This window comes from Juglans regia, chromosome 5, assembly GCF_001411555.2.
Source record: "Juglans regia cultivar Chandler chromosome 5, Walnut 2.0, whole genome shotgun sequence".
NCBI lineage: Eukaryota > Viridiplantae > Streptophyta > Magnoliopsida > Fagales > Juglandaceae > Juglans > Juglans regia.
In genome coordinates this window covers 18,738,128-18,760,920 of record NC_049905.1, presented here as the reverse complement: position 1 = coordinate 18,760,920, position 22,793 = coordinate 18,738,128, and the positions used below count along the sequence as shown (strand labels likewise).

The 22,793-nt window shown below is 33.1% G+C and overlaps 1 protein-coding gene across 3 annotated transcripts; it reads right to left on the bottom strand.

Moving 5' to 3' along the window:
* Positions 1-8,692: 8,692 nt before the first annotated feature.
* Positions 8,693-15,061, bottom strand: LOC109001066 (dr1-associated corepressor-like). Of its 3 annotated transcripts, XM_035689953.1 has the most exons (7): positions 14,767-15,061; positions 11,111-11,183; positions 10,799-10,892; positions 10,014-10,130; positions 9,870-9,927; positions 9,617-9,720; positions 9,242-9,444 (listed from the first exon to the last, which is right to left on the bottom strand). In XM_035689953.1, the coding sequence occupies exons 1-7, from the start codon at positions 14,797-14,799 to the stop codon at positions 9,360-9,362; spliced, it is 564 nt and encodes a 187-aa protein (XP_035545846.1). In that variant the 5' UTR covers positions 14,800-15,061; the 3' UTR covers positions 9,242-9,359. The 3 variants fall into 3 exon arrangements, with proteins under 3 accessions (XP_018833729.1, XP_018833730.1, XP_035545846.1); XM_018978184.2 differs by lacking the exon at positions 9,617-9,720 and having other exon boundaries at positions 8,693-9,444; XM_018978185.2 differs by lacking the exon at positions 9,617-9,720 and having other exon boundaries at positions 8,693-9,444; positions 9,870-9,897.
* Between the last annotated feature and the right edge of the window lie 7,732 nt (positions 15,062-22,793).

Genomic DNA, 22,793 nt, shown 5'->3' with positions numbered 1-22,793 from the left:
TTTATGAGTTCCGTAATATCAATGTCAAACTAGATACTAATGCGAGTCATGGCGGTCCTCTGTTATATTATCAACAAATTCTCTTCCATGTACCACAACATCAGTAACTTAATTTAACATGATCTTTGATTAGGATAATTAAGGCTAATGCTATAATGCCTTGGGTTTCAATTCATGTCTATTGTTGATATTATCTTGTCATAATTCATCCACATCATTTAATGTACATATAAAGTGGAAAGACAAGAAAACAGAAACAACCATGATAAATATCTTTCAATTTTCAGTAACAAAATACTCATCATATCAATGGTCTCTTTCACATGTTCACATCATGGGTATAAGCATATGACCCATCTTTTCAACATGTCCCTTAAAGTATAATCATTAACACACTATTATTATGGACATATTTGTTTCTGTACTTTCTCCTTAACACTTATATATTTAAATTTTCATTAAATACTTATTATTCAGAGAAAAATATTCTGAAGAATTCTTGCAATACTTTCTTAGCGGCTTGGCTATAAGTCAACAATTCCAAGTTCTAAGATAAATTTCCTCAGTCAGATACCATACATTGTGGCCTCAAAACATACCACAAACTCAGTCCATATTACACATGAAGTAGTAAGAGATTTGCCTCATAAAACAACTCTACTAGATAGCAAAATACATAACCATAATTGTATTATTTTTATCATTAGAGTAATTCTACAAAATAGGGTCTGAATATACAGTTACTTTAAGAGTATCAGTTCTTCTTAAAGTAACAATATAGTCTTTAATTTCTTGCAAATAACATTGCATTATTTTCACAACTTTTGGGTCAAACATCATTATGTTACTTTGGCAATAACCAAGAATGTCAACTGAAAAATTGACCTTTAACCTTATACAAGTTTGTGCAATCATCAGATTTATTATAACAATCATATACAAAATTTCCTTAACAACCTAATCATTACGAGGACAATGTAAAATACTGAGCATGTCACATTTTATTTTTAAAGCATCTATTGAACAACAACTCTTCATGTAAAATCTTCAAAAACTCTATGCAACTATACTAAGACAATCTTAACACTCATCGTTTTGGTATTAAATTCAATCTCAATTACAAAAGATGTCTCGTTCATAATTTCATTTTTAAAGTTCCTTAGAGACGTAACTTTAATACCATACTACAAACCATAATTCATACTTGCTAAAAGTCATATACATGCATGACCATAAATACAAATATACTCCCACTGACTTACGGGTATATATATTAACAATATTTTTCTTAATTCCAAAATAATATTGGTTTTATCAAATTTCAGATACCAATTTTTCAAAAAATCTGTTACCTCTTTTAACTAATCCTTTTATTCGTTTCTTGTAGAGTTCATACTTTCATTCTACAATTGTTTTCACATCTCTTTGATGTAACTCTAGACCATAATGAGCTACTCATGCCATAGTGATTCTTAATGAGTTTCTTTCAAGTTTATTAGAAATCTCTTTCTAATCAATGCTCATTTTTTAGTAGAATCCTTGATTATAAGTCTGATTTTATATCGTTGAACATTACCTTTTAAAGTCAGGGTTTTGTCTCCAACACCCATTTACATTCGACTTTTATACATTTCAGACAATTTAGACGAAATTACAGACTTTACATTGATTCATAGATTTCAATCACTCTTTTATGCATCGATCTTTTATAAAATCACTTATTTCTATAACTTGTGAAATCATATATAAACTTTCATTTATTGCTATGTCAAATTCAAATTTTGAAAATACACCATGCAACCTAACCAAAATAGACTATAAGCATTTTTGAAGTATAAAAATGCACTTTACAACAATCACATCTCTAGTTTCTATACTCCTACTGATTTTTGCCAACCATAACGAATCTGACATTTTAATTTTCTCAAAATCAAAACTATGAATAGAGACAATACAACCTAAATCATTTGGATGTCCATGAATAATTAATAATATACCCATTAACTATTATACAATCCAACTTTCTTTCATTTGGATTGTAAAACCTTACTTTAAATTGACTATTCATACATGTATAAGCCTTAATCAAGTTCCACAACTCAAAAGTCTTTGAAACTACTCACTAGGAACATAATTTAAGATATATACAATTGTCTTTAATAATTTTACTACACATCTTTTCAAGAAGTTACAAAAATAGGTCAAGATTAGAACCTGACTCATAATATTTTTTCTAGCACTCACTACTTCAATTCAATTTGATGATTTTTACCTTTCTACCTAGTTGCATTTCCTTCCCATGAGAAGTGCTTCAAGAATTACTAATGACTTGAGACTTCTCATGTGGCAAATAGATATATCTATACCATGAAAATCATCCATGAAAGTAATGAAATATTTATATCTATCAAGCATTATAGAGAAAAGATTTATATGCGTCTATATGCATTATTTCAAGAAACTTTATATTCTTTGTACCATCTTTTCTTGATATGTTTGATTTGTTTTTCTTTTATACAAATCAATACACATCCTAAGATTAGAAAACTTAAATGCGGAAAATATTTTATTTACTAATCTCTACAACTCTTATTGTAGATATTCTCCAAACTTTTATGTCATAAATTATGTTTCAAACTCTATGCCATAAATTGAAAAAAGTTTTCATAAATCATTTTTCATTTGATTCCAATACATGCCTCACAAGTAAAAACTTTAAACAAAAACGCTAATACGAATGCATGACAAATAAAAATTTTTATTGGAAGGAAAAATGGAACAAACATAAATGGCATTTTGAAACAATTTGAACATTTGAACATTTGTACTCGAGTTTAATCTAAAGAAAATGTATAAACATGTATAAGATCTGATTCGAAATTTATACAGACAGAATACATATGAACATTTGCACTCAAGTTCAATATAAAAAGATTGTATAAATATGTATAAGATCTTATTCGAAACTTATATAGAAAAACGGTTTACTCTTCCCTTCGAATCATGTATCATGCTTACGGCACCTAAACCTTCATATGTCATTGTTTCTTTCAACCTTCAATTGACACAGTTCTTATATTTTCATCACCATCATTTCCTTCATTTCCCAAAAGATACAAATGATTTTTCACACAAATTAGCAAAATAAATTTGTATCTATCTAGCAATCATGCAACCAACTTTTTCATACCTCATTAATTTAATGAAATAATAATGCATCTGAAGTAAACCATTATGTACAAAACTAAGAAATTCCTATGGTTTGATATATAGTAATTAATCCAATATTCTAAAACATTGTACTTTTCTGACCCTTATCACTATTCTCAATAATAATTGATGTTAAGATTTAAAATGGATAAACCAGGGTCTAAAACTCGTAGTATAAATTTGACTTGCTCATCTTTCTCTATACTAGAGTCAATTCTGTATAGAAAACATTGTAAAATATTCGTATACTTACTGCAAGAAAAGTATTTTAATCACATTAATGCTTTGAGTTCGACACTCAGAAACAATAATCAGAATTTAATCAATTATGGATGAACTAATAGTGTCATCAAGACCCTCCTTTGGGAGTAGATCTTAATACACAAAGTGTTCTTACCAGTATTAAATTTTGTGGATGAACTAGTTGTATCATCAGAATTCTCCTTTGGGAGTAAACTCTGACATATAAAGTGTTCCCTCCAATTTTAAATTATAGGAATGAACAATCTGTATCACCAGAATTCTCCTTTGAGAGTAAACTCTGGCATACAAATTGTTCACCCCAACTTTTACTTTAATGAATGAACTAGTAATGTCATCAAAACCCTCATTTGGGAATAGATCTTGACACACAAATTGTTCACTCCAACTTTATCCACCTTACTATGGAGTTTAATGATTTTTCACCAAAATTAAGAAAATCTTGTACCTTTAGGCAATCAATCTTTTCTTTAATTTTGATGTAAATCATTTGCCCCATATTAGATAAACAAATATACATGGCATGATAACGAGAGCCAAAATATACAATTCATACATATATTTAATAATAACTTGTACAAAAGATTTAATACATGTATTTAACAATAATAACATGCATATGACATTTAATAAAATTTAATACATGTATTTAACAATAATAACATGCATAAAATTTAATTTAATACATGTATATACTAATAATAACATGTATAGAAAATTTAATAAACTTTAATACATGTTTTTAACAATAATAACATGCATATAAAAGGAAATTAAAATTTCAGATTTTTTTTTTAATTCTTTTCCGAGATGGGCCTTTCTCTCGGGCTGGGCCAAGGCCCACGGCCCAGGCCCATTACAAATCAGAAGAAAACCCTCACGGTTTCTTCTTCTTCTTCTTCCCTAAGACATTTTCCAAGCTTCTAGCGCCGCACCTCTTTTCTATGCAGCGCCACATTTCCTTCGGTTTGGTGCGATGGTGGACGTCACCGGCGAGGAAGAGACGGCATGGTGTTCCTAGCCTCCTCCCGCCGCCGAGGTCCACTCCACTCACAGTTTCCTTTTTTTTTTTTTTTATTAACTTCACTGCGGCGGCAACTGGACTTTAGAGCCCTCTGCGCCGCCGCTATATAGACGTCGTGGGGAGGTTCTCAGCCTCCTCTCAGCGTCGACAGCCCTTTACCCACAATGGGTTTCACAATCGGGCAGGGCAGCGCCGATTCGGGACTTCACAGTCCCTCTGCGCTACCCTTAACACCGCCCTTTCACGCCACCTCGATGATACGGCCACGTTACGCCGCCACGGTGACAATACGCAGCAACTCTACCATCATACATGCATGGTAGTTTGAAACCCTATTACCCAGCATACATACAGTAAGGGAGAAATACACATAGTTTCTTAACTTTCTCCCATCGTGTTATTGGATTTTATTTTATTTTATTTATTTATTTACTTTCTTCAACACACAACAACGTAAACAATGCATAATATGTTAAATACGCCCAATCAAAAGCAGATGCAAAGCCGAAATACAATAATAGTTGTTAGTGCATCGTATTTCATATAACATAGAATTAATGTTGAAAACATCATTATAAAATTTCTCTTCCAGATCATAAAATCAATATTTTTAATTTTTCGTAATATGATAGAATCACAATGTATGAAAACACATATTCACTGTATATTTTATCGAGATCATAAAAAATCTATCAACCTATAGCTCTGATACCACATGTTAAATATTTTAACATGAACATTAATAATTGGATCTTTGATTTTCTATGATCCACAATAATAAAACAATGATAATTAAATACGTACCTTTCACCATCTGTTTGATAGAAAAATTAATCTGACTATGAGAGAATGATCACCCTAGCAACTTAACCTCCTAGTGTCTCTCGGTGGCTAGAAGCACTTTCATGTTGTAGGTGAGAACACTTTAACCCCTCAGTGCTATTTATAGATTCCTGACCATCATGAAATCTAAGTCTTTGAGTTTGACTATAATTAGAGATCAATAGTTAATCTTATCTCTTAAGAGTTTCAATCCCATTATAACTCTAACAACTATTTAAAACTCTATTAGATATGAGTGAGTGGGACATAAAGTTCAAATAGAACTCTTACACGATCATCTTCCTAGCAATTTCCTACTCCGGTCCTAACCCTCTATCAGGGCAATATTAACCTGAAATCTACTTTTATGGCCATCTTTTGCTAAAGTCAGCGAGTTGAGTAGGATCAGCTTTTACTAAAGTCGGCGAGTTGAGTAGGATCAATTATGGCCATCTTTTCCATTCAGATAAGGACCAGCTTGCCAGGAATATACCATGTCTATCATGTGGATGGGCGGATTTCTTAAAAAGTTTTCTAAAAGCTTACGTATTAATATTGAAAAAAAAAAAGAGTAAAAATTACTTAATTATTATATGAGCTAGGGACTTTATAACCTCACCTAAGAAAACCAAATAGTCTGAAATTATGAACGTAAATCTACATCCCTGGTCAATCGCGGCTGCGGCCTGCTCCTTTATTGAAGCACATGGTCATGATCATGATGACCAAAAATCATATATGTCACTCTATTAAAACTAAATTTTAATATTATAAAATTACCTTTCTTTTACATTCAAGTGTATTTTTATCGTTTCGGAAAACAGTAGTACTGGTACTTAAATAGCCTTCCTTATCTTTTCCCTGCGATTTGTTTTCGTTTTAATATCTTCCTCCTTTTGCGTAACAACACATCTCTCTCTCTCTCTCTCGTGTGAATTAAATGGTGGGCTTCCAAAGTAAAACGTCTCTCCAAAAAAAATCTCTGTTTTTCTTAATAATAGATGCAGTTTTAACACTCCCATAATAAAAAAATAGATCAATCATAAAAAAAATAGAACTCCCATAATTCTCCTGCATGCATGCATGTGGGTTTACTGCTAACATAAAAATAAAAAAAATAAAAAAAAAATAAAAAAAAAAAAGAGAGAGAAGGATATCATTTCCAGGTTATTAAAAAATAATTAGAAGGTCGGTCGAAACCTAGGGTAAAAAGTCTTCGATGGGGCCGGCCCGATGGGGGGAACGGGACAAGATCAAGAGCAGCAAATAGGCTGTATTGGTATGACAGTGACAATGATTAAAAATGTCGGTTGGCTCTTCCGTCAAAACATGAGTTCCTCACATTTTATTTTATTTTATTATTATAATTTTTTTAAATTTATATATAAAATATAGTAAATAATTTAATTTTTTAAAATTTTAAAATAATAATAATAATATTAAACAAATAAAATTTTATTCAATTTTTAATTTTTATTTAAAATGATCTCATCTAGTTAAAAACATCAACTTACTTATAAAGTGAAGCATTGAATCAGATTCTATTGCTATTTATTAATATTTATTTTATTTTAGAATGTTCAAAGGTATAACAAAGGTTAATTTACATTATAAATAGTATTATTTTCACTTATAGATAAGAGACAAGAAAAATCTTAATATAAAAGTTTAATTAATAACTATACATTTGTTTAATTAATCTGGCATAAAATAAAGGTCTCCTTTAAACTCATTACCTTAGGCCTATTGAGTCGGCCCTAGCTGTATGTATCATCTCGTCATGACTAAGAAAGAGCAATTAAGGGTAGGTTTGAGGGGTGATATGAGAATTTTGTATTTTGTTTTGAAGTTTAAAATATTAAGTTTTAATATTATTATTGTTTTAAGATTTGAAAAATGTGTATTGGGATTTGAAAAAATTAAATTATTTATTATATTTTATATGGAGATTTGAAAAATATGTAATGATGAGATGAGATGAGATGAAAATTTTATGTTTTATTTTATGCCCCAAACCTGCCCTAAGTCCAAGGAGCATTGACCTATGGCTATTGGCTCAAGAGTTTATACATCCTGAATGATAATATTTTATAATGATACCCAATACGTTCGGCTGGTTTTGAAAGTCTATCGAAAACGCGTCCTTTCTCTTTCCTTATTGTGTTTGAAAGGGAGATTTTTTGTCAAAAAGTGTCTGGCAACTTTGTTTTATAAATATGTCATTTAAACCCGTTTGAATATTGGAATCGTCTTATCTTATCTCATCATTATAATTTTTTAAATTAATTTTTATATAAAATATAATAAACAATTCAATTTTTTCAAATTTTAAAATAATAAAAATATTAAAAAATAATATTCTAATAATATTTTATTTAACTTTTATTTAAAATCATCTCATCTCATTTCATCATCTAAACGATACCTTAATTAAAATAGAGTTTGTCAAAAATAGGTTGGAGATAAAGGAAATTTCTCCAACCCCTATAAAATATAGAAAATGTTACTCCTGTATTATATAATTTATACCACTCATTTTATCTCCTTAATTAATAAAATAAATTGACGTCTGAAAATATTAAAAGATAAATACTAAAATCTAGATTCTCTCGACCCTTTTATATTTGGGGTTTTAATTTTTTAATAAATCACTTAATAGCATATCACGTCTAGAGAGGAAAGTGAATGCTCTAAATTAGTACACATAGACACCTCGTTTTCTGGCCATGGACATTAGTGGGGCTGGACTTTTCTTTGTCGGGTGTTTTAGGCTACGTTTGTACCTCTCAACATTATTTTTTATTTTATTATTATTTTTATCGATATTTTTATTATTTATTACTTTTCATCTATATTTTTATTATTTATTATTTTTCACTTATTTTTTACTATTATTTAATATTCTATTATTATTTTTTTATTATTATTTATAAATATTCTCAACACTTCTCAAATATTTTCACTACGTAAATCTAGTCTAATCATTTTTACGTACAATATTTTTGCTTATAAAAGAGACATATACCTAAAGATACAAAACGAAGTTTCCTCCATGAGCTCAGGAAACTTCGCGGCTTTCAATCACCGCGTGTAAGGAAGAACAGACAAGACCCACTGAATCAATGTATGGTATCATGAATTTTCAATCTGATTTGTGCCATCATATAATTTAGTTATCTTTCGAGTTCTGCTAGAGCAATCCTCTCAAAAAAAAAAAGTCATTCGGGACACTTTTTGGGTCCCGCTTTATTTCTCTTATCTTTCTCTAACCAACTTTTTAAGGTATACTATCCATCCCCTTTTGCTTTGCTGCTTTAGGCATTGAAACCCAACATCCAACCCCCAGATTCTCCACACAAAGAACATTAGGAAGTATTGTTTGCTGAAACATATCAAATCTGCCATTGCTACAGGAAGAAACTAGGCTTGAAGCTGTCACTAAACCATACAGATGCATATAATACAAACGTCTAAAGATGCCCAAAATAACTAAGGTTTCATTCTACCCAAGAATGGTGTTTGCAGTTTTTGTTCATATTCCTATTTCCTACTCCTCAACCCTCTGTCAGAGCAATATTAACCTGAAACCTACTTGTACATCTGAAAATAACAACTGCTAACCTATTTGGGGTAAGTAACTACAAACACCAGTACTGACACATGATCATTCAACCCTCTTCATCGTAATCTTCCTCATCCTCTTCTATTCTTCTACTAAAGTTGGCGAGTTGAATAGGATCAATGGCCATCTTTTCCATGTCAGGTAAGGACCAGCCAGGGTATTCATGATGTTTCGTTTCCGGAACGAGCTCAGCACATGAACTGCCGGAGCCAGCAGCTACAGTTTCCAAGTCCCCATTCTCATCCAAGACCACATTCAAGTCAAAATTTCGAATTGGCGCTTCTTCACCTTTACCAGCTAGAATTTGCTCCTTTGAATCCTCGGTTTCTGCCCAATTATTGAGCCTCTCAAGGCCTTGATTGTGCTTGGAAATTTCGGAATCATCTTCAAACTTCTCAGAGTGTGCAGTCACCTCCCTCTCTACTGTTCGACTACCACGCCCACGACCTCTACCTCTGCCCCTACCCCTTCCTCTGCCACTGCTGGTTGAGTGGCCAGCCTCCAGCTGCAATAAAGGAAATAATTCATCAAAAAATCTTCTATATCAAAACAGAAGCTGATTAGATAATGCTTGCCGATTAGACATTGTCTTGAAAGGAATCTTCCGAGTTACATACATGGGTATTCTGTTACATTACATATTTAAAAAAACTCATCCAGTCATATCGTTTGTTTACCAATTCAAAGTTCCAAGACATACATTCCACAGCCACTTGTGAAGTTTAGGTGGAAAGAAAGACTCTAGAACATCAAACATCGAAGTTGAAACTCGCCTGAACACCTTAACAAATAAGTCATGCGTGATAATGTGACAAAGATAGAATAAGAAGATATTGAACACCTCCTTAAATACCAAGAACAAGTTTGACAGTGTTAAACAAAAGTGATTATGAGAATTGGAGTACAAGAGTGTTGTGCAGCATATCTTACCATCCCACTTCTCTTGGACTCATCATCACTGTCATTTTCATCATCGTCAGTAACTTTCCTGATGAATCAAAGTATTTACTATTACTCATAAAATAGCTCATTTTTTTCACTATCCTAAAGTCACAAAACAACGTTTTTCCAAACCTTCTTTTGGCAGCAGAACGATCTTCATCAGCAGCATCAAAACCACCTAGATCAGGAACCTTGTTGACAATATCCCTCAGAAAATCAAAAACATTAAATGTCTGGACACACTGTTTCCTGTAAATATCAATCATATTAGAGCACCTAAGATTTACTAATTAAAAAAAATTAACACAGTATAATCTTTCCCCATACCAAGAACGAATCCTATATCCTAACGTGCATGTCATACTTGTGCCTGTGTGTGTGTGTGTGTGTGTGTGTGTGTGTGTGTTTGGGGGGGGGGAGAGAGAGAGAGAGAGAGAGAGAGAGAGAGTTGACATATCTAAAACTATTTTCTTTCTAGGTATTTGGAACAGTACAAACAACCAAATCATTCAAAATACAACATACAAAAGGCCTGTCTCAAATAATGACAAGTTAGGGAGAGAGAGAGAGAGAGAGAGAGAGAGAGTTGACATATCTAAAACTATTTTCTTTCTAGGTACTTGGAACGGTACAAACAACCAAATCATTCAAAATACGGGGGGGAGAGAGAGAGAGAGAGAGTTGACATATCTAAAACTATTTTCTTTCTAGGTATTTGGAACGGTACAAACAACCAAATCATTCAAAATACAACATACAAAAGGCCTGTCTCAAATAATGACAAGTAGAAGCATAGACGTGCAGGAATAGTATTTGAAAGAATGGGACAGGCACTCAACGAACTGTAAAAACTAAACCATTCCTATCCCAAAGAAGATATTTACAAACTAAATGTTAATTAATGTAATTTCACTCACAAATGCAAAGAATTCATGGTCTTTGCTCCTCTCTTCAAAGTAATTTCATATGTGTGATCACATAGATCTTGCAGAAATAGCTCCAAAGCTTTAGCTGCATATTACATGACAACAGGTCATAAGTATCATAAATAATAAGAAAACCAGAACATTATTTTCATGAAATGAAGAATAAAAGGCCAAAGAAAAAGATAAATGTTGAAGGTGAAAGAAGATCTGTGAACTACCGACTAAAGAATCATTAAAAAAAGGAATTAGAAATAAGAGATATATAAAGGGAAAAAAGTGTTGAGAGTTTAACAAATTACTCACAGACTAGAAGAGGCACAGCCATGGCAATCTTCCCAACATCCTCATCAGCTTGCATAATCTTCTTAATACGAGCCTGTAAAAGAATTATATCAAATCAAATCAAATGATCGGGTCCAAAAATCCACTGCATTGGAGCCTGGAGGAATGCCAATACGTAGCACAATGTAGAGACAGAACGCATACTCCATTAACTGAAGCATCCCAAATGAAGATAAATAAGGGATACAACTTACCAAAAAAAAAAAACAAAGGTGAAACAGTAAAGCAATCATGATTATGATGAATTAGGAGACCAAGTCCAAGGCCACTTGTCAGCAAAAAGTGGCATGATCAAACTAAACCAAGAGAGTAATCGCAGCAATAAAGCCCACACAGGTATAAAACCAAAAATAAAGGACAAAGAAAGAATATCGTTTGTGAAGTGCACACAGGTCTAATTTAGCAGAGGTTCCTGGAATGTCCATGTCAAGTCTACCACATAGAAATGCTACTTTTAAACTGTCTAAAAGTTCTATAGATTCAGATTGATGTCATCCTTTGATGTAATCCTTACCAGAAAGATTGATGTCATCCCTGCATGTGGGTTTACTGCTACACAAAATTAATTAATGAAATCAAGTGGAAACCTTTCCAACTCAGACATATAGTGAAACACTGTAGAATCAAAAGGCTTTCCACAAGCAGAACCTAAATGACATTTTTTTTTTATAAGTAAACGGTAGTATTGATAAGAATAGGCATAGCACAAGTACACAAGGTAGTAAACAAGAGATAAAACCTATCTAGTTTGCTCCTAAATGACATATAAGACCAGTTCAGAGAAGAGGAAGGGGAATGACAGTCAACAGAAATTCAATGCAAAAGATATCACAAACTGTAGATTTTCTTTGTATTAAGTCAACTATAGAAAGGAACTCAGATGCAATGAATCTATGCAAAGTGGAGAAGCGATAGCAAATGGTTCTCCTGTTAGCCCAGAAATTTCTTGTGTTGGCATGCCCTAAGAACCTAAGAATCCGTAAATATGTCGTCTCCATCAAATCAAGAACAAATGCGATGCTTGGAAGCTAATAATCTATTGTATCAATCTCATTAACAAAGACGAAATAGAAAATAAAGATAATTTTAAAAAATGATGAATTTGTAGAACAGGCGGTGTATTCGTAAATGTGTATATATATATATATATATATATATATATCTTCTTTTTTTCCAAAATCAAAAGGGTGATTGCACTATGGTGAGCAGAAACAAGAAGCCAGCTCAAAAACAGGTAGAAAAATTCGTTTCGAGAGCAGGACATTCCACATATACAACTCTATGGCACCCTGGCACCCACAAAGTCTGGTACATGTCAACAGGCATAAAGAACCATAAGACAATAAATAAAGAGAGGCAGGATACTTTTTTTTAGGAAAAAAGTAAAAAAAAAAATAATTAAAAAAAAAAACACAAATGAAACCTAAAGATCTTCAAGACCCTTAAGAGGCCATAATCCCAAAAATTTTCAGGATATGCTATCATCATGTCAAGTTCTTAATGCCCTCTATAAAATTCGAGATGCAAAGAATACAGACTACAGAGTACCCATACACTCTCAGTAATGCCCACGTACGGCTAACTAAAGCAGATTATAGAATGGTGCTCAAAAACTCAACATCCAGGTTGTGTATGTGTGGCAGGAGGGAAGAATACCTTATAAATAAATTTCTAGTTAGTAATTTAATCCATACCAATGCACAATACCATCTTAATTCATACATTTTTTTACCTATCAAAAAACAAAATTCATACATTTTAAGAAAAGTTACCTTATGAGAACAATGTACCATACTGGTTGTATTCGACTACCCAGCCAATTTTTTTTTTTTAATAATTAATAACAAAACTTTATTATCAAGAATAGGCAAAGCCCAAGTACACAGGACGTATACAAAAGAAATACCTACGTCTCTCTAGAAAACAAAAGAAAAGCTAACTCAAATCCAGCCAATTATTTATATATCTAGCTGTCTGTGCAGCAAACAGAGAACTCCAACATTGGAAAACTACCTATGCAGAATCATCCTATTACCAAGGCAAAAATTATGGAAAAGATCTTTCCGAAATAAACCCCCGGCTAGCAAGTTTTCACATGGCAAATTTGGCATCATGACACTCGTTGGCAAGCAACGACTGTTGACCAAAGGAGAATAAATCATGGAAACTAAGCCCATCAAAATCTATAGAAGCTGCCCTTTTATGGGCCAAACCTGGATTGGAGGGACATGCCTTGGTGGTAGCTTCAACATTACCCAGTTCCCAAGGGAGAGATCAGTGGAGGCGCATCTTTGTCCCAAGCAAAAGATGGGAGGATCATTCACATGGTCATCCAATCAGGCTTCGTTATTGGATAGGTTTCTAGTTTCTCCCTCTTGGGCTTTGTTCGGATAATTTCCTTATCATGGGCTTAACTTTCATGATTTCCTTGTATCTATTTCTGCTTCCTAGCTAGGTGTTTTCTCTTCTTGTATACATCCAATGTACTTGACTATGTCTATTGATATTAATAAATTTTTACTTACAAAAAAATTCTATAAAAGCTAACCGAAGGAGGAGAGTGTTGAAAAGGATGTCTTGATCTCCTCCATTGTCAATTTGCAGTCCTCGAGATTATAAACAATCTTACTAAACAAATATTTATATGACAACTGAAACAAAAGAAGAAATATTTTTTTGATAGGTAATCAAGAAGTTTTATTCATAATAGAAGGCAAAGCCCAAGTACACATGAACAAAACAAAAGAAGAAATTATCCTAACATACAGAGGCAGCTCCACCAAAAGAAACCCAAATAAGGAGGCAGAAAGAAATTGTGTAGGTAGTCACTATTTTTTATTTTATAAGTAGAATATGTAGTCACTAAATTGAGACAAGGAAGTTCCGCATGATATGATATTCCCCCACTCGCACTTTTCAAACACTTAAAAGACATCTCCAGCTTCCAAAAGCTTCAGCTATTTGTTCCATCAAATTGCAACCCCAAGAATGATAAGAGTAACTAGACTGCACTTAGTGTGCATCAAAAGGGAGAGGCGGGGACAGGACTGTAAAGGTCCCATAGCACAGTAAGTTGTTTGCAAAGAATTTCGACTGGCTCCTTCTGGTATCAACAATTCTTAACCTTTAGCACAGTAAATTGTTTGCAAAAAACTTCTAATGGTTCCCTTGGTATCAACAATTCTTAAATTCATGTGGACAATTAAGCCGCCCATACACAATGGAGCCATTTACTTCTAGCCCACAGAGTGTCTGGTAATTGTCTGTACTTCCTGTACATCAATTCGCCTCTTGCCTTTTTAATGAAACTTCAATACGCATCCAGAAAACTTCTCTCTAACCCACAAGTACTACCATACTGCATGTAACTAAAATGCTATCAGATTCTACTATATTTTAATAATCTTAAGAGGAAAAAAACAGAAAACCTTTTAGCATGCCACAAATTGACCATAACCTGATGCTAATTGGCTATCTATAAGGAAAAGAAAAAGTCTATGTGTGTGTATCCCTTCCACTCCAGTAATATTGACGAAAACCAAAGAAAGAAAGAAAAAACCAAACACGCCCACAAAAACAGGGAACAAGAGAGAAAGAGGGCTGGGGGGGAGACTTACAGCCGGGAAACGAGTATCAAGCTTCTTCCTCATGCTTTCAAACTTCGCCGACTATTCCACTTAAAATTCCAAAAAACGAAAAAGAAAAAACACAGCTAGAGAAAAAAAAAAAAAAAAAGCCCTAAGAGAGAGAGAGAGAGAGAGAGAACTGAATCCCAAGTCTCAGTCCTCTAGTTCAGTTCAGTATTCTGACACAAATATGATAAAATGAAGCAGCAAAAAAATTTGAAACTGAACCAGGAATAAAGTAGAAGACGAAGAAGGAGAAGAAGAAAGTCTGTATTTTTATGTAGAAATCGGCTCGGTTTAGGCTTGGGCCTGTCTTCCTCCACCCAAGCCCCACTTTATACGGACCCGAAAAGCTTGCCACGGCAGCAAGATTCGTACACGATGATGATGGAATTAATCGCCACCTCAGCAAATCTTCTCGAAATAATGTTCTCTTTTCAACTTGACGATGATGATGATGATGTTGGAATTAAATTCCATAAAATCTTACCAAAACAAGAAAAAGGCTTTTAAAATGCAACCAAATTAGGTTTTTCACTTTGGCTTAAAAGTTAAAATAGTCATTTCATTCTTTGATAGTTAACATTTCAACGATACTTTTTAAGATGAAATTATCACTTTTTCAACCATATATTTTCACTTTTTCATCTTAAAAAATGTCGTTGAAATATTAATATATATATATATAATGTTATTTTGTCATTTGAAATTTACTACTCAATAGTTCTCTTGACGTGCTATGTGGCTTATTAAAAATAATGAAAAATACAAAACAAAAGTGATAGAAGAAATCTAGGATTTCACTCTCTTTCTATGTTTTCAAGCGGGCCATTTGATCAGTAAGCTTATGGTCCAATAACATTGCTATATATATATATATATATATATATATATAAGTTTTGCTACATAGAACACACAAGTTGGTGTATTAACATAACACTTACAGTGGAATTGATTACAACTTAAATAGTTTTATTGTTTTTAAACTAATTGAATTATTCTATTCATCATCCATACATCACATATTTAGTAAGAGAAAAAAAAATTATGTGTAATGTGAGGATGATGTGTAGAATTTTAAAAAAATTAAAATACCAATAATTATTTAGTATAGTTGATGTAGAAGCTTTTCACATAGCAGTGTGTTGGATGTGTAAAAAAATAAGACTTATAAATAGATTTTCTATATATATATATATATATATATATATACTAGTTATGGTGCAACGTGCAAGGCACGTTTTTCTAGTTGAGAAAAAAATATTGTGAGAATACCATACTTAAGCGATAAGTAAAGATTGTATGAAGATGCATAATAATTACATTCTATTTGTAGAGTACTAAGCAAAAGACTAATAGTTTAGAAAAAGAAGCAACACAAAAGTACTAAGTTTATAGAAATATATATAAATACTAGTAAGGGCAATGTATGCCCAGTTGTCTACCATTAAATGCTGCAAGATGCATAATAGGTAGCAAAACATGACCAATTTCAGATAGAATCATCGTGTAAAGATCATCATATTATTACAATTAGTAGCATATGAGTAAGGAATTTTGACTAAATCATTTCCCTTTTTATCTCATATTATAAATCCTAATATCAATGATTATATCCAATAGTATTTTTACGAGCTCTGGATATAATAACATATAATGAAAATTTTGGATCTTGTTAGGCAGCAAACTCAAGAATTGAATGCACTTAAATGAAATGTAGCATCCATAAGCAAATTAAGACTATTTCTTTTACTAAAAATAAAATATTGTTTGGTTAAACTTACCAGAATCTCTTATTTAAAATGTTGTGATGTTTCTAGAAAAAACAACACTTGGTGAACATTTTTCACTATGAAGGCCACCTATTTTTGTCAAGAGAAATTCTAATTGCAGTCCCTACTTAAGAACTATATGTGCGGGCCTTTTATTAAATGAGAAAAAACATCATTTTAGGAGAGATATTTTTGCACCATGGCTAAATTTGACAGCAACATGCCAAAGATGGCATGGTTAGCCTACAAAGTCTAAAATTTAGAAATCACTTTATATAATTAGTAGAGTGGTGTACACAGTCCAAATACAAACCTGACCCACGAGAAGTAAAGCTAATGAAAAGGAATGCTTCCTATGAATTCCAACCAAAAGAAAAGAAGAAACTATTAAGTTATCAACTTAACTTAAGGCTCCCTCTATTTCATGAGTAACTATTAAGTTTACTGAACCAATCAAATACATGTTAAACAGCTGATTGTCTCAAACACTTGAATGGATGCAAATGGGTGAATTCATTTAAATTATTTACCTTTAAACAAATTCTTCAAAAGTTTAAGCTGATAGTAATATCATAGAGACAAGTGAATATTTATATTTGCAAAGTGGTTAATTTGACGAACCAATAGGCACGTGAACCCGTAGTTGAATCTATCGAACTGCCCATGAGAGAGAGAGAGAGTATGCTGAGAGAGATAGGCAGATCAAAGTCAGTATTCAAAGTCAGCATCCTATTTAAGTATATAATTACAACAACGAGAAATTTACATGAGTTTAAAAGTGAAGAAATAAACATGAACTTTAAATACAAGTTAGCGTCATATTTAAGTATATAATTACAACAATGAGAAGACTAACAAAAAGAGATTTTGAGTGTTTATGAGCAAGGTGAGTTTATTCTGGCATAATTTTCCATGTTATTAAGAATAATGACACATAAAATAAATAAATTCAATATTTATAGAATTTAAAATTAAAGACAATAAAAGACTAGAGAAAATGAAATTTCTTATTGATAATGTTATTAATAACAATATTAATAGTATTATCAATATCAAATTTTGTATTAATATAAAATTTAATATTCAACAATCAATATTAAATTTTCAGAATATCAAACCTGTTATTAATATAGATTTGTTATTCTAGGAAAAAATTAATTCAAGAAAAAAATAAAAAAATTAGTTTCTCGAAATTATATGTTGAACCAAATCATTAAATGAAATTGATTAATAAAATAAAAATACAATATATATTAAAAAAATAAAATAAAATATTTTACAACATTATTTTTTTTTAAATTAAACAGATTTTGTTTTATATAAAAATGTAATAGCCTATAGAGACAAAAAAGCATCACAAGCATGCAACCCACCAATCCCTTCCTAACCCCAAATTCATACGGTGCCATTTTATTAGAACAAACCCTAGGTTTTTTTCCCCTCCCCTATAAATAAATCTCGACGGAAGCCCATGGCCCACAGGCCACAGCCCTTTATTTCACCTTCCAGACCCTTCTTCATTCACCCTATCCTTGTTTTTCTCTGCTCCCTCGTTTTTTTTTTTCTGCATTATCATTGCTCCCCTCTCTACTCAATTGCACTCACACACAACACTTTTTATCTCTCTTCTGCTCTCTCACACACTACAATTTCCACCCTCATATTTGTGTTTGTTTTCATTTATTTATTTCTACAACTTTATTATTTTTAAATCTTACGAATCTTTCTCTAACCAACTTTTTAAGGTATACTATCCATCCACTTGCTTTGCTGCTTTAGGCATTGAAACCCAACATCCAACCACCAGATTCTCCACACGGAGAACATTAGGAAGTATTGTTTGTTGTATGAGTCTGCCATTGCTACAGGAAGAAATTAGGCTTGAAGCTGTCACTAAACCATACAGAAGCATATAATACAAACGTCTAAAGATGCCAAAAATAACTAAGGTTTCATTCTACCCAAGAATGTTGTTTGCAGTTTTGTTCAAGTCTAAGTGATTATTCACCATGCATATAGATTTGTATTTTGTTCCTTGTCCCTTTTTATTACATAGTATGCATCCAGCCCTAGTTCAAGATGTCAAAGCCCACAAGCAAATTATTTAAGCCCAGAATGAAGCAATACCAAATACGGATTGCCCAGTCATAACACAAAAAAATGGAAAAGGATAATCACTTATTCATTTGTTCTTTCCTCTGCACATTTAATTGTTATTTTATTTGTTGTAAATACTTTCTTTTTTTGATGAGCTGTATTCTATACTAGGAATATTTTTCTGTTAGTTTGTTGAGATGGACGTGTATATGAGGATTTGAGCACTATACATTCCTTATGCAATTACAAAAAGATTCTGCACAATTTTGCAGCTCCTCCCATGTGAAAACTCTCTGCACATTTTGTGCCTTTTGTTCTCTTCTTTTGGTTCCTTACATGGTACCAGAGTTTGAGAGATAATTTACATGGTTGTTCTTCATGAAAATTCTAATAGTTCTTCCTCCACTCACTCTGCCTCTTCTTATCTTCATACAAACCCAACCTCAAATACATTCCGTGCCAACACTATGGCACGTTATTTGAACCTTGCTGACCACAGCAACCCTTTTCGGCTTGACAACAGCGACAATCTCGCCGTGTTTCTTGTCACTGACCTTCTCACTGTCGATAACTACACCACCTGGTCACGAGCAATACGCCTCTCCCTTCATGCCAAGAATAAGCTGGGCTTTATCACTAGCGACATCCCATGCTCCACTGACCATGTCAATCCTCTTACTGATCTCTAGGACCGCTGCAATGACATGGTGGTGTTGTGGATACAAAATTCTATCAACCCATCCATTAAGTCCAGTGTAGCATTTGTGGATACCGCTCGTGAGCTTTGGCTTGATCTCCAAGATCGATTCTTTCAACAGAACGGATCCCGTATTTTTCAGCTCAATAAGTCTCTTGCTAGCATTCTCCAAGAAAATGATTCTGTTAGTGTTTACTATGGGCTAAGGTACAGACGCGGACGGTGCTTGGCGGCGTCGCGGCACATGGATTAGCTTTGGGGTGGCGTTTTACTGGAAGCAAACCGAGCCTTACGGTTTGGTGTTTTTCTGAGAAAAGGTTGTGGTTTGCACTGAGGTTGGGGGTGGAGGTTCAGATGAGTATGGAAGGCTAAGAGCGTGAAGAGGAAGAGCAGCGGCAAATAAACTAGGGTTGAGATGATTAACCATATAAGTATGTATATATAGGAGATATAAATAGTAAAGGGAAAACCTAGATGAAGGGGTTGAAAAGGGAATGCATGAAAAAGGAAATTGGATGCAAACAGTGCGATGGAGTCTGAAAAAAAAATAAACAATTCCACGGACTTGGTTCTTACGTCTAAAAAGAAAAGAAGAAAAGAAAAATAAAATAAAATAACATAACAAAACATAAAGTAAAGAAAAACAAAATATCCATAGGCCCAAAGACTAGGACTCTTAACGAGATTATTGCATGGCTTTTATCACAAAGTTTTGGGTCTCTAATCAACCTAAAATAAATATAATTATCCTATAAATTTTTTGATGAACATCCACTTGATCCATTAAAGACCTTAAAACCTAATTATCAAACCTATAGAAAAATTATATACTGCCAAAAATATCTTAAGCTCAAATTCTCTTCTAAAAATTTTACTCGTAATCCCAAATGATTTTTTTTTTTAAACTAAAACTCAAAAAAATTTTGTAAAGTGGCTTGGCTGGCCCGGGTGTTACAAGAAATATATATGAAGAAACCTCCTGGTTACAATAAAGGGCAACCTCATCAGGTATGCAAGCTGATTAAGAGTCTTTATTGCCTTAAACAGGCCTCGAGACAACAGTATTCCAAGTTTTCTACTTCTTTAATTGCTTTCGGTTTTGAGCAATCAAAAGTTGACTATAGTCTTTTCACAAAGCTTGATGGTGTATCATTCACTGCATTATTAGTGTACGTTGACGACATTATTGTTGCTGGAAATTGTTCAACATCCATTCAATCTTTTAAACAATTCTTGCATACTCACTTTCATATCAAAGACCTTGGTTGCTTGCGTTATTTTCTTGGTTTGGAAATTGCAAGATCTTCCAAAGGGATACATATCTCTCAAAAAAGTATGCTTTAGACAAACTTTCAAATTCGGGTCAACTTGGCTGCAAGCCATTCAAGCTACCTCTTGAGCAGAATTTTAAACTAAACAAAGCATTTGGATAGCCCATTTCTAACCCTAGTTCATATAGAAGGCTCATTGGACAGTTACTGTATCTTACCATCACAGGCGAGACATCTCCTATGCAGTCCAACTTTTGAGTCAATTCATGGGTTAGCCCACAACTTCACACCAGTCAGCAGCCAACAAAGTTCTTAGATATCTTAAAAGTGCCCCTAGTAAAGGCATTTTATTATCATCTACATCTCAGTTACAACTTCGAGCTTATTGTGATTCCGATTGGGCTTTATGCCTTAACACACATCGCTCCACAACAGGTTACTGTATCCTTTTTGGTAAATCACTTGTGTCATGGAAATCAAAGAAACATTCTATGGTATCTCGATCCTCAGCTGAAGCTGAGTATCGTTCTATGGCATCCACTTGTTCTAAGATGACTTGGCTCAAATATTTACTCACTGATTTAAGGGTACAACATCCACAAGCTACCTTACTTTTTTGTGACAATCAAGCAGCCCTACACATCGCTGCTAACACGGTTTTTCACAAGAGAACCAAGCACATCAAGTTTGATTGTCACCTCATCCGATATAAGATTCAAGAAGGTAGCAACTTCTCAGGTTGCTTCTCAATTTCAAATAGCTGACATTTTCACCAAGGCATTGCCTGCATATCTTCTCCACTTGCATTTGTCCAAGATGAGAATAGTGAATCTCGATTCTCCATCTTGTGGGGGGCTATTACATAATATGCATCTAGCCCAAGTTCAAGATGTCAAAGCCCACAAGCAAATTATTCAAGCCCAAAATGAAGCAACACTAAATACGGATTATCCAGTCACAACACAAAAAAATAGAAAAGGATAATCACTTATTCATTTGTTCTTTCCTCTGCACATTTAATTGTTATTTTATTTATTGTAAATAGGGGTGTACCCGGTCCGGTTCGGTCTGGTTTTGGACAAAATCTAGAACCGAACCGGTATGTACCGGTTTTATATTTTCCAAAACCGATTACGCACCGGTTACTTTCCTAAACCGGTACTTCGGTTTTACCCACTACAAGAAAAATGGCATTTTCCAGCGCTCAAAATCGCCACAAATACCTTTCAGAATCGCTACATTTGATCATTTGTGGCGATTTATAAATCGCTGCAGGTTCGCCACAATCCTAAAGCCATTTTTGATCAATTGCGGCGATTGGATAAAATCGTCAGAAAATTGACGCTTTCCGGCGATTTTAGTCTGTCGGAAATGTTCAAAAAATCGACAGAAATGGCCTTCCGATTTACCTTTAAAATCGCTGAAAATTACTATTTCCGGCGATATATATCGCCACAAAAACTTAATAAATCGCCGCAAATAGCTTATTATTTTCTCAACGATTTAAAATTATCGCCATTAGGAAGTATTTCCAGCGGGTAGGTTTCGCCGCAAAAAAGTTGTTGTGGTGATTTTGTGTCGCCGCAAATAAAATTCTGCTATGAAAAAATTATTTGTGGCGGTCAAAACTCGCCGCAAAAGATGTTTCACAAAATAAAAAAAAAATGCACAAAACAATATAGATATGCAGTCTACACATGTAATTACCTAAGACTGATCCCAAACAGATATTTGGCATTATTGTAATGTGAAATGGCTTGTCAATGACCCATCTACTTAAATTTTATGCATCTATAATGGAAAAGGAGAACAAAAGGATATAATAAAAATAATAATAATAATCTATCCTGCAGATGAGGAACAATTAAAACTGAGAAATTAAAATAACTGAAACTGAGATGTGCATGTTTTACTTCTGAAACTGAGATGTCGATTTGATACATTGTAGTTCCAGAGAGGATCAGAGCACTTCATGACAGTTTTCTTACTTCACAGAATGATGAAGCACTACTACACCAAGCTGCTAAGGACTATGGTGAAGTAGAAACTGATGCTGCCAACCTCAAATACATGTTTTTTTTTTTGTTGGCCCATATACAAGGGTAGTTTTCTAACTCTTTTTCGTAAATAGTACTGCATGCTGAATTCTTTTGTCAACTACTAGTGGGCATGATGTGTATA

Excerpts from the sequence above, each read along its gene's own strand:
- LOC109001066 (XM_018978184.2), bottom strand. The coding sequence starts at position 14,799 with ATGAGGAAGAAGCTTGATACTCGTTTCCCGGCT. Across the intron at positions 11,184-14,766 it reads TTGATACTCGTTTCCCGGCT|GCTCGTATTAAGAAGATTAT; the intron begins GTAAGTCTCCCC and ends ATTCTTTTACAG. Across the intron at positions 10,893-11,110 it reads GGCTGTGCCTCTTCTAGTCT|CTAAAGCTTTGGAGCTATTT; the intron begins GTGAGTAATTTG and ends TGTAATATGCAG.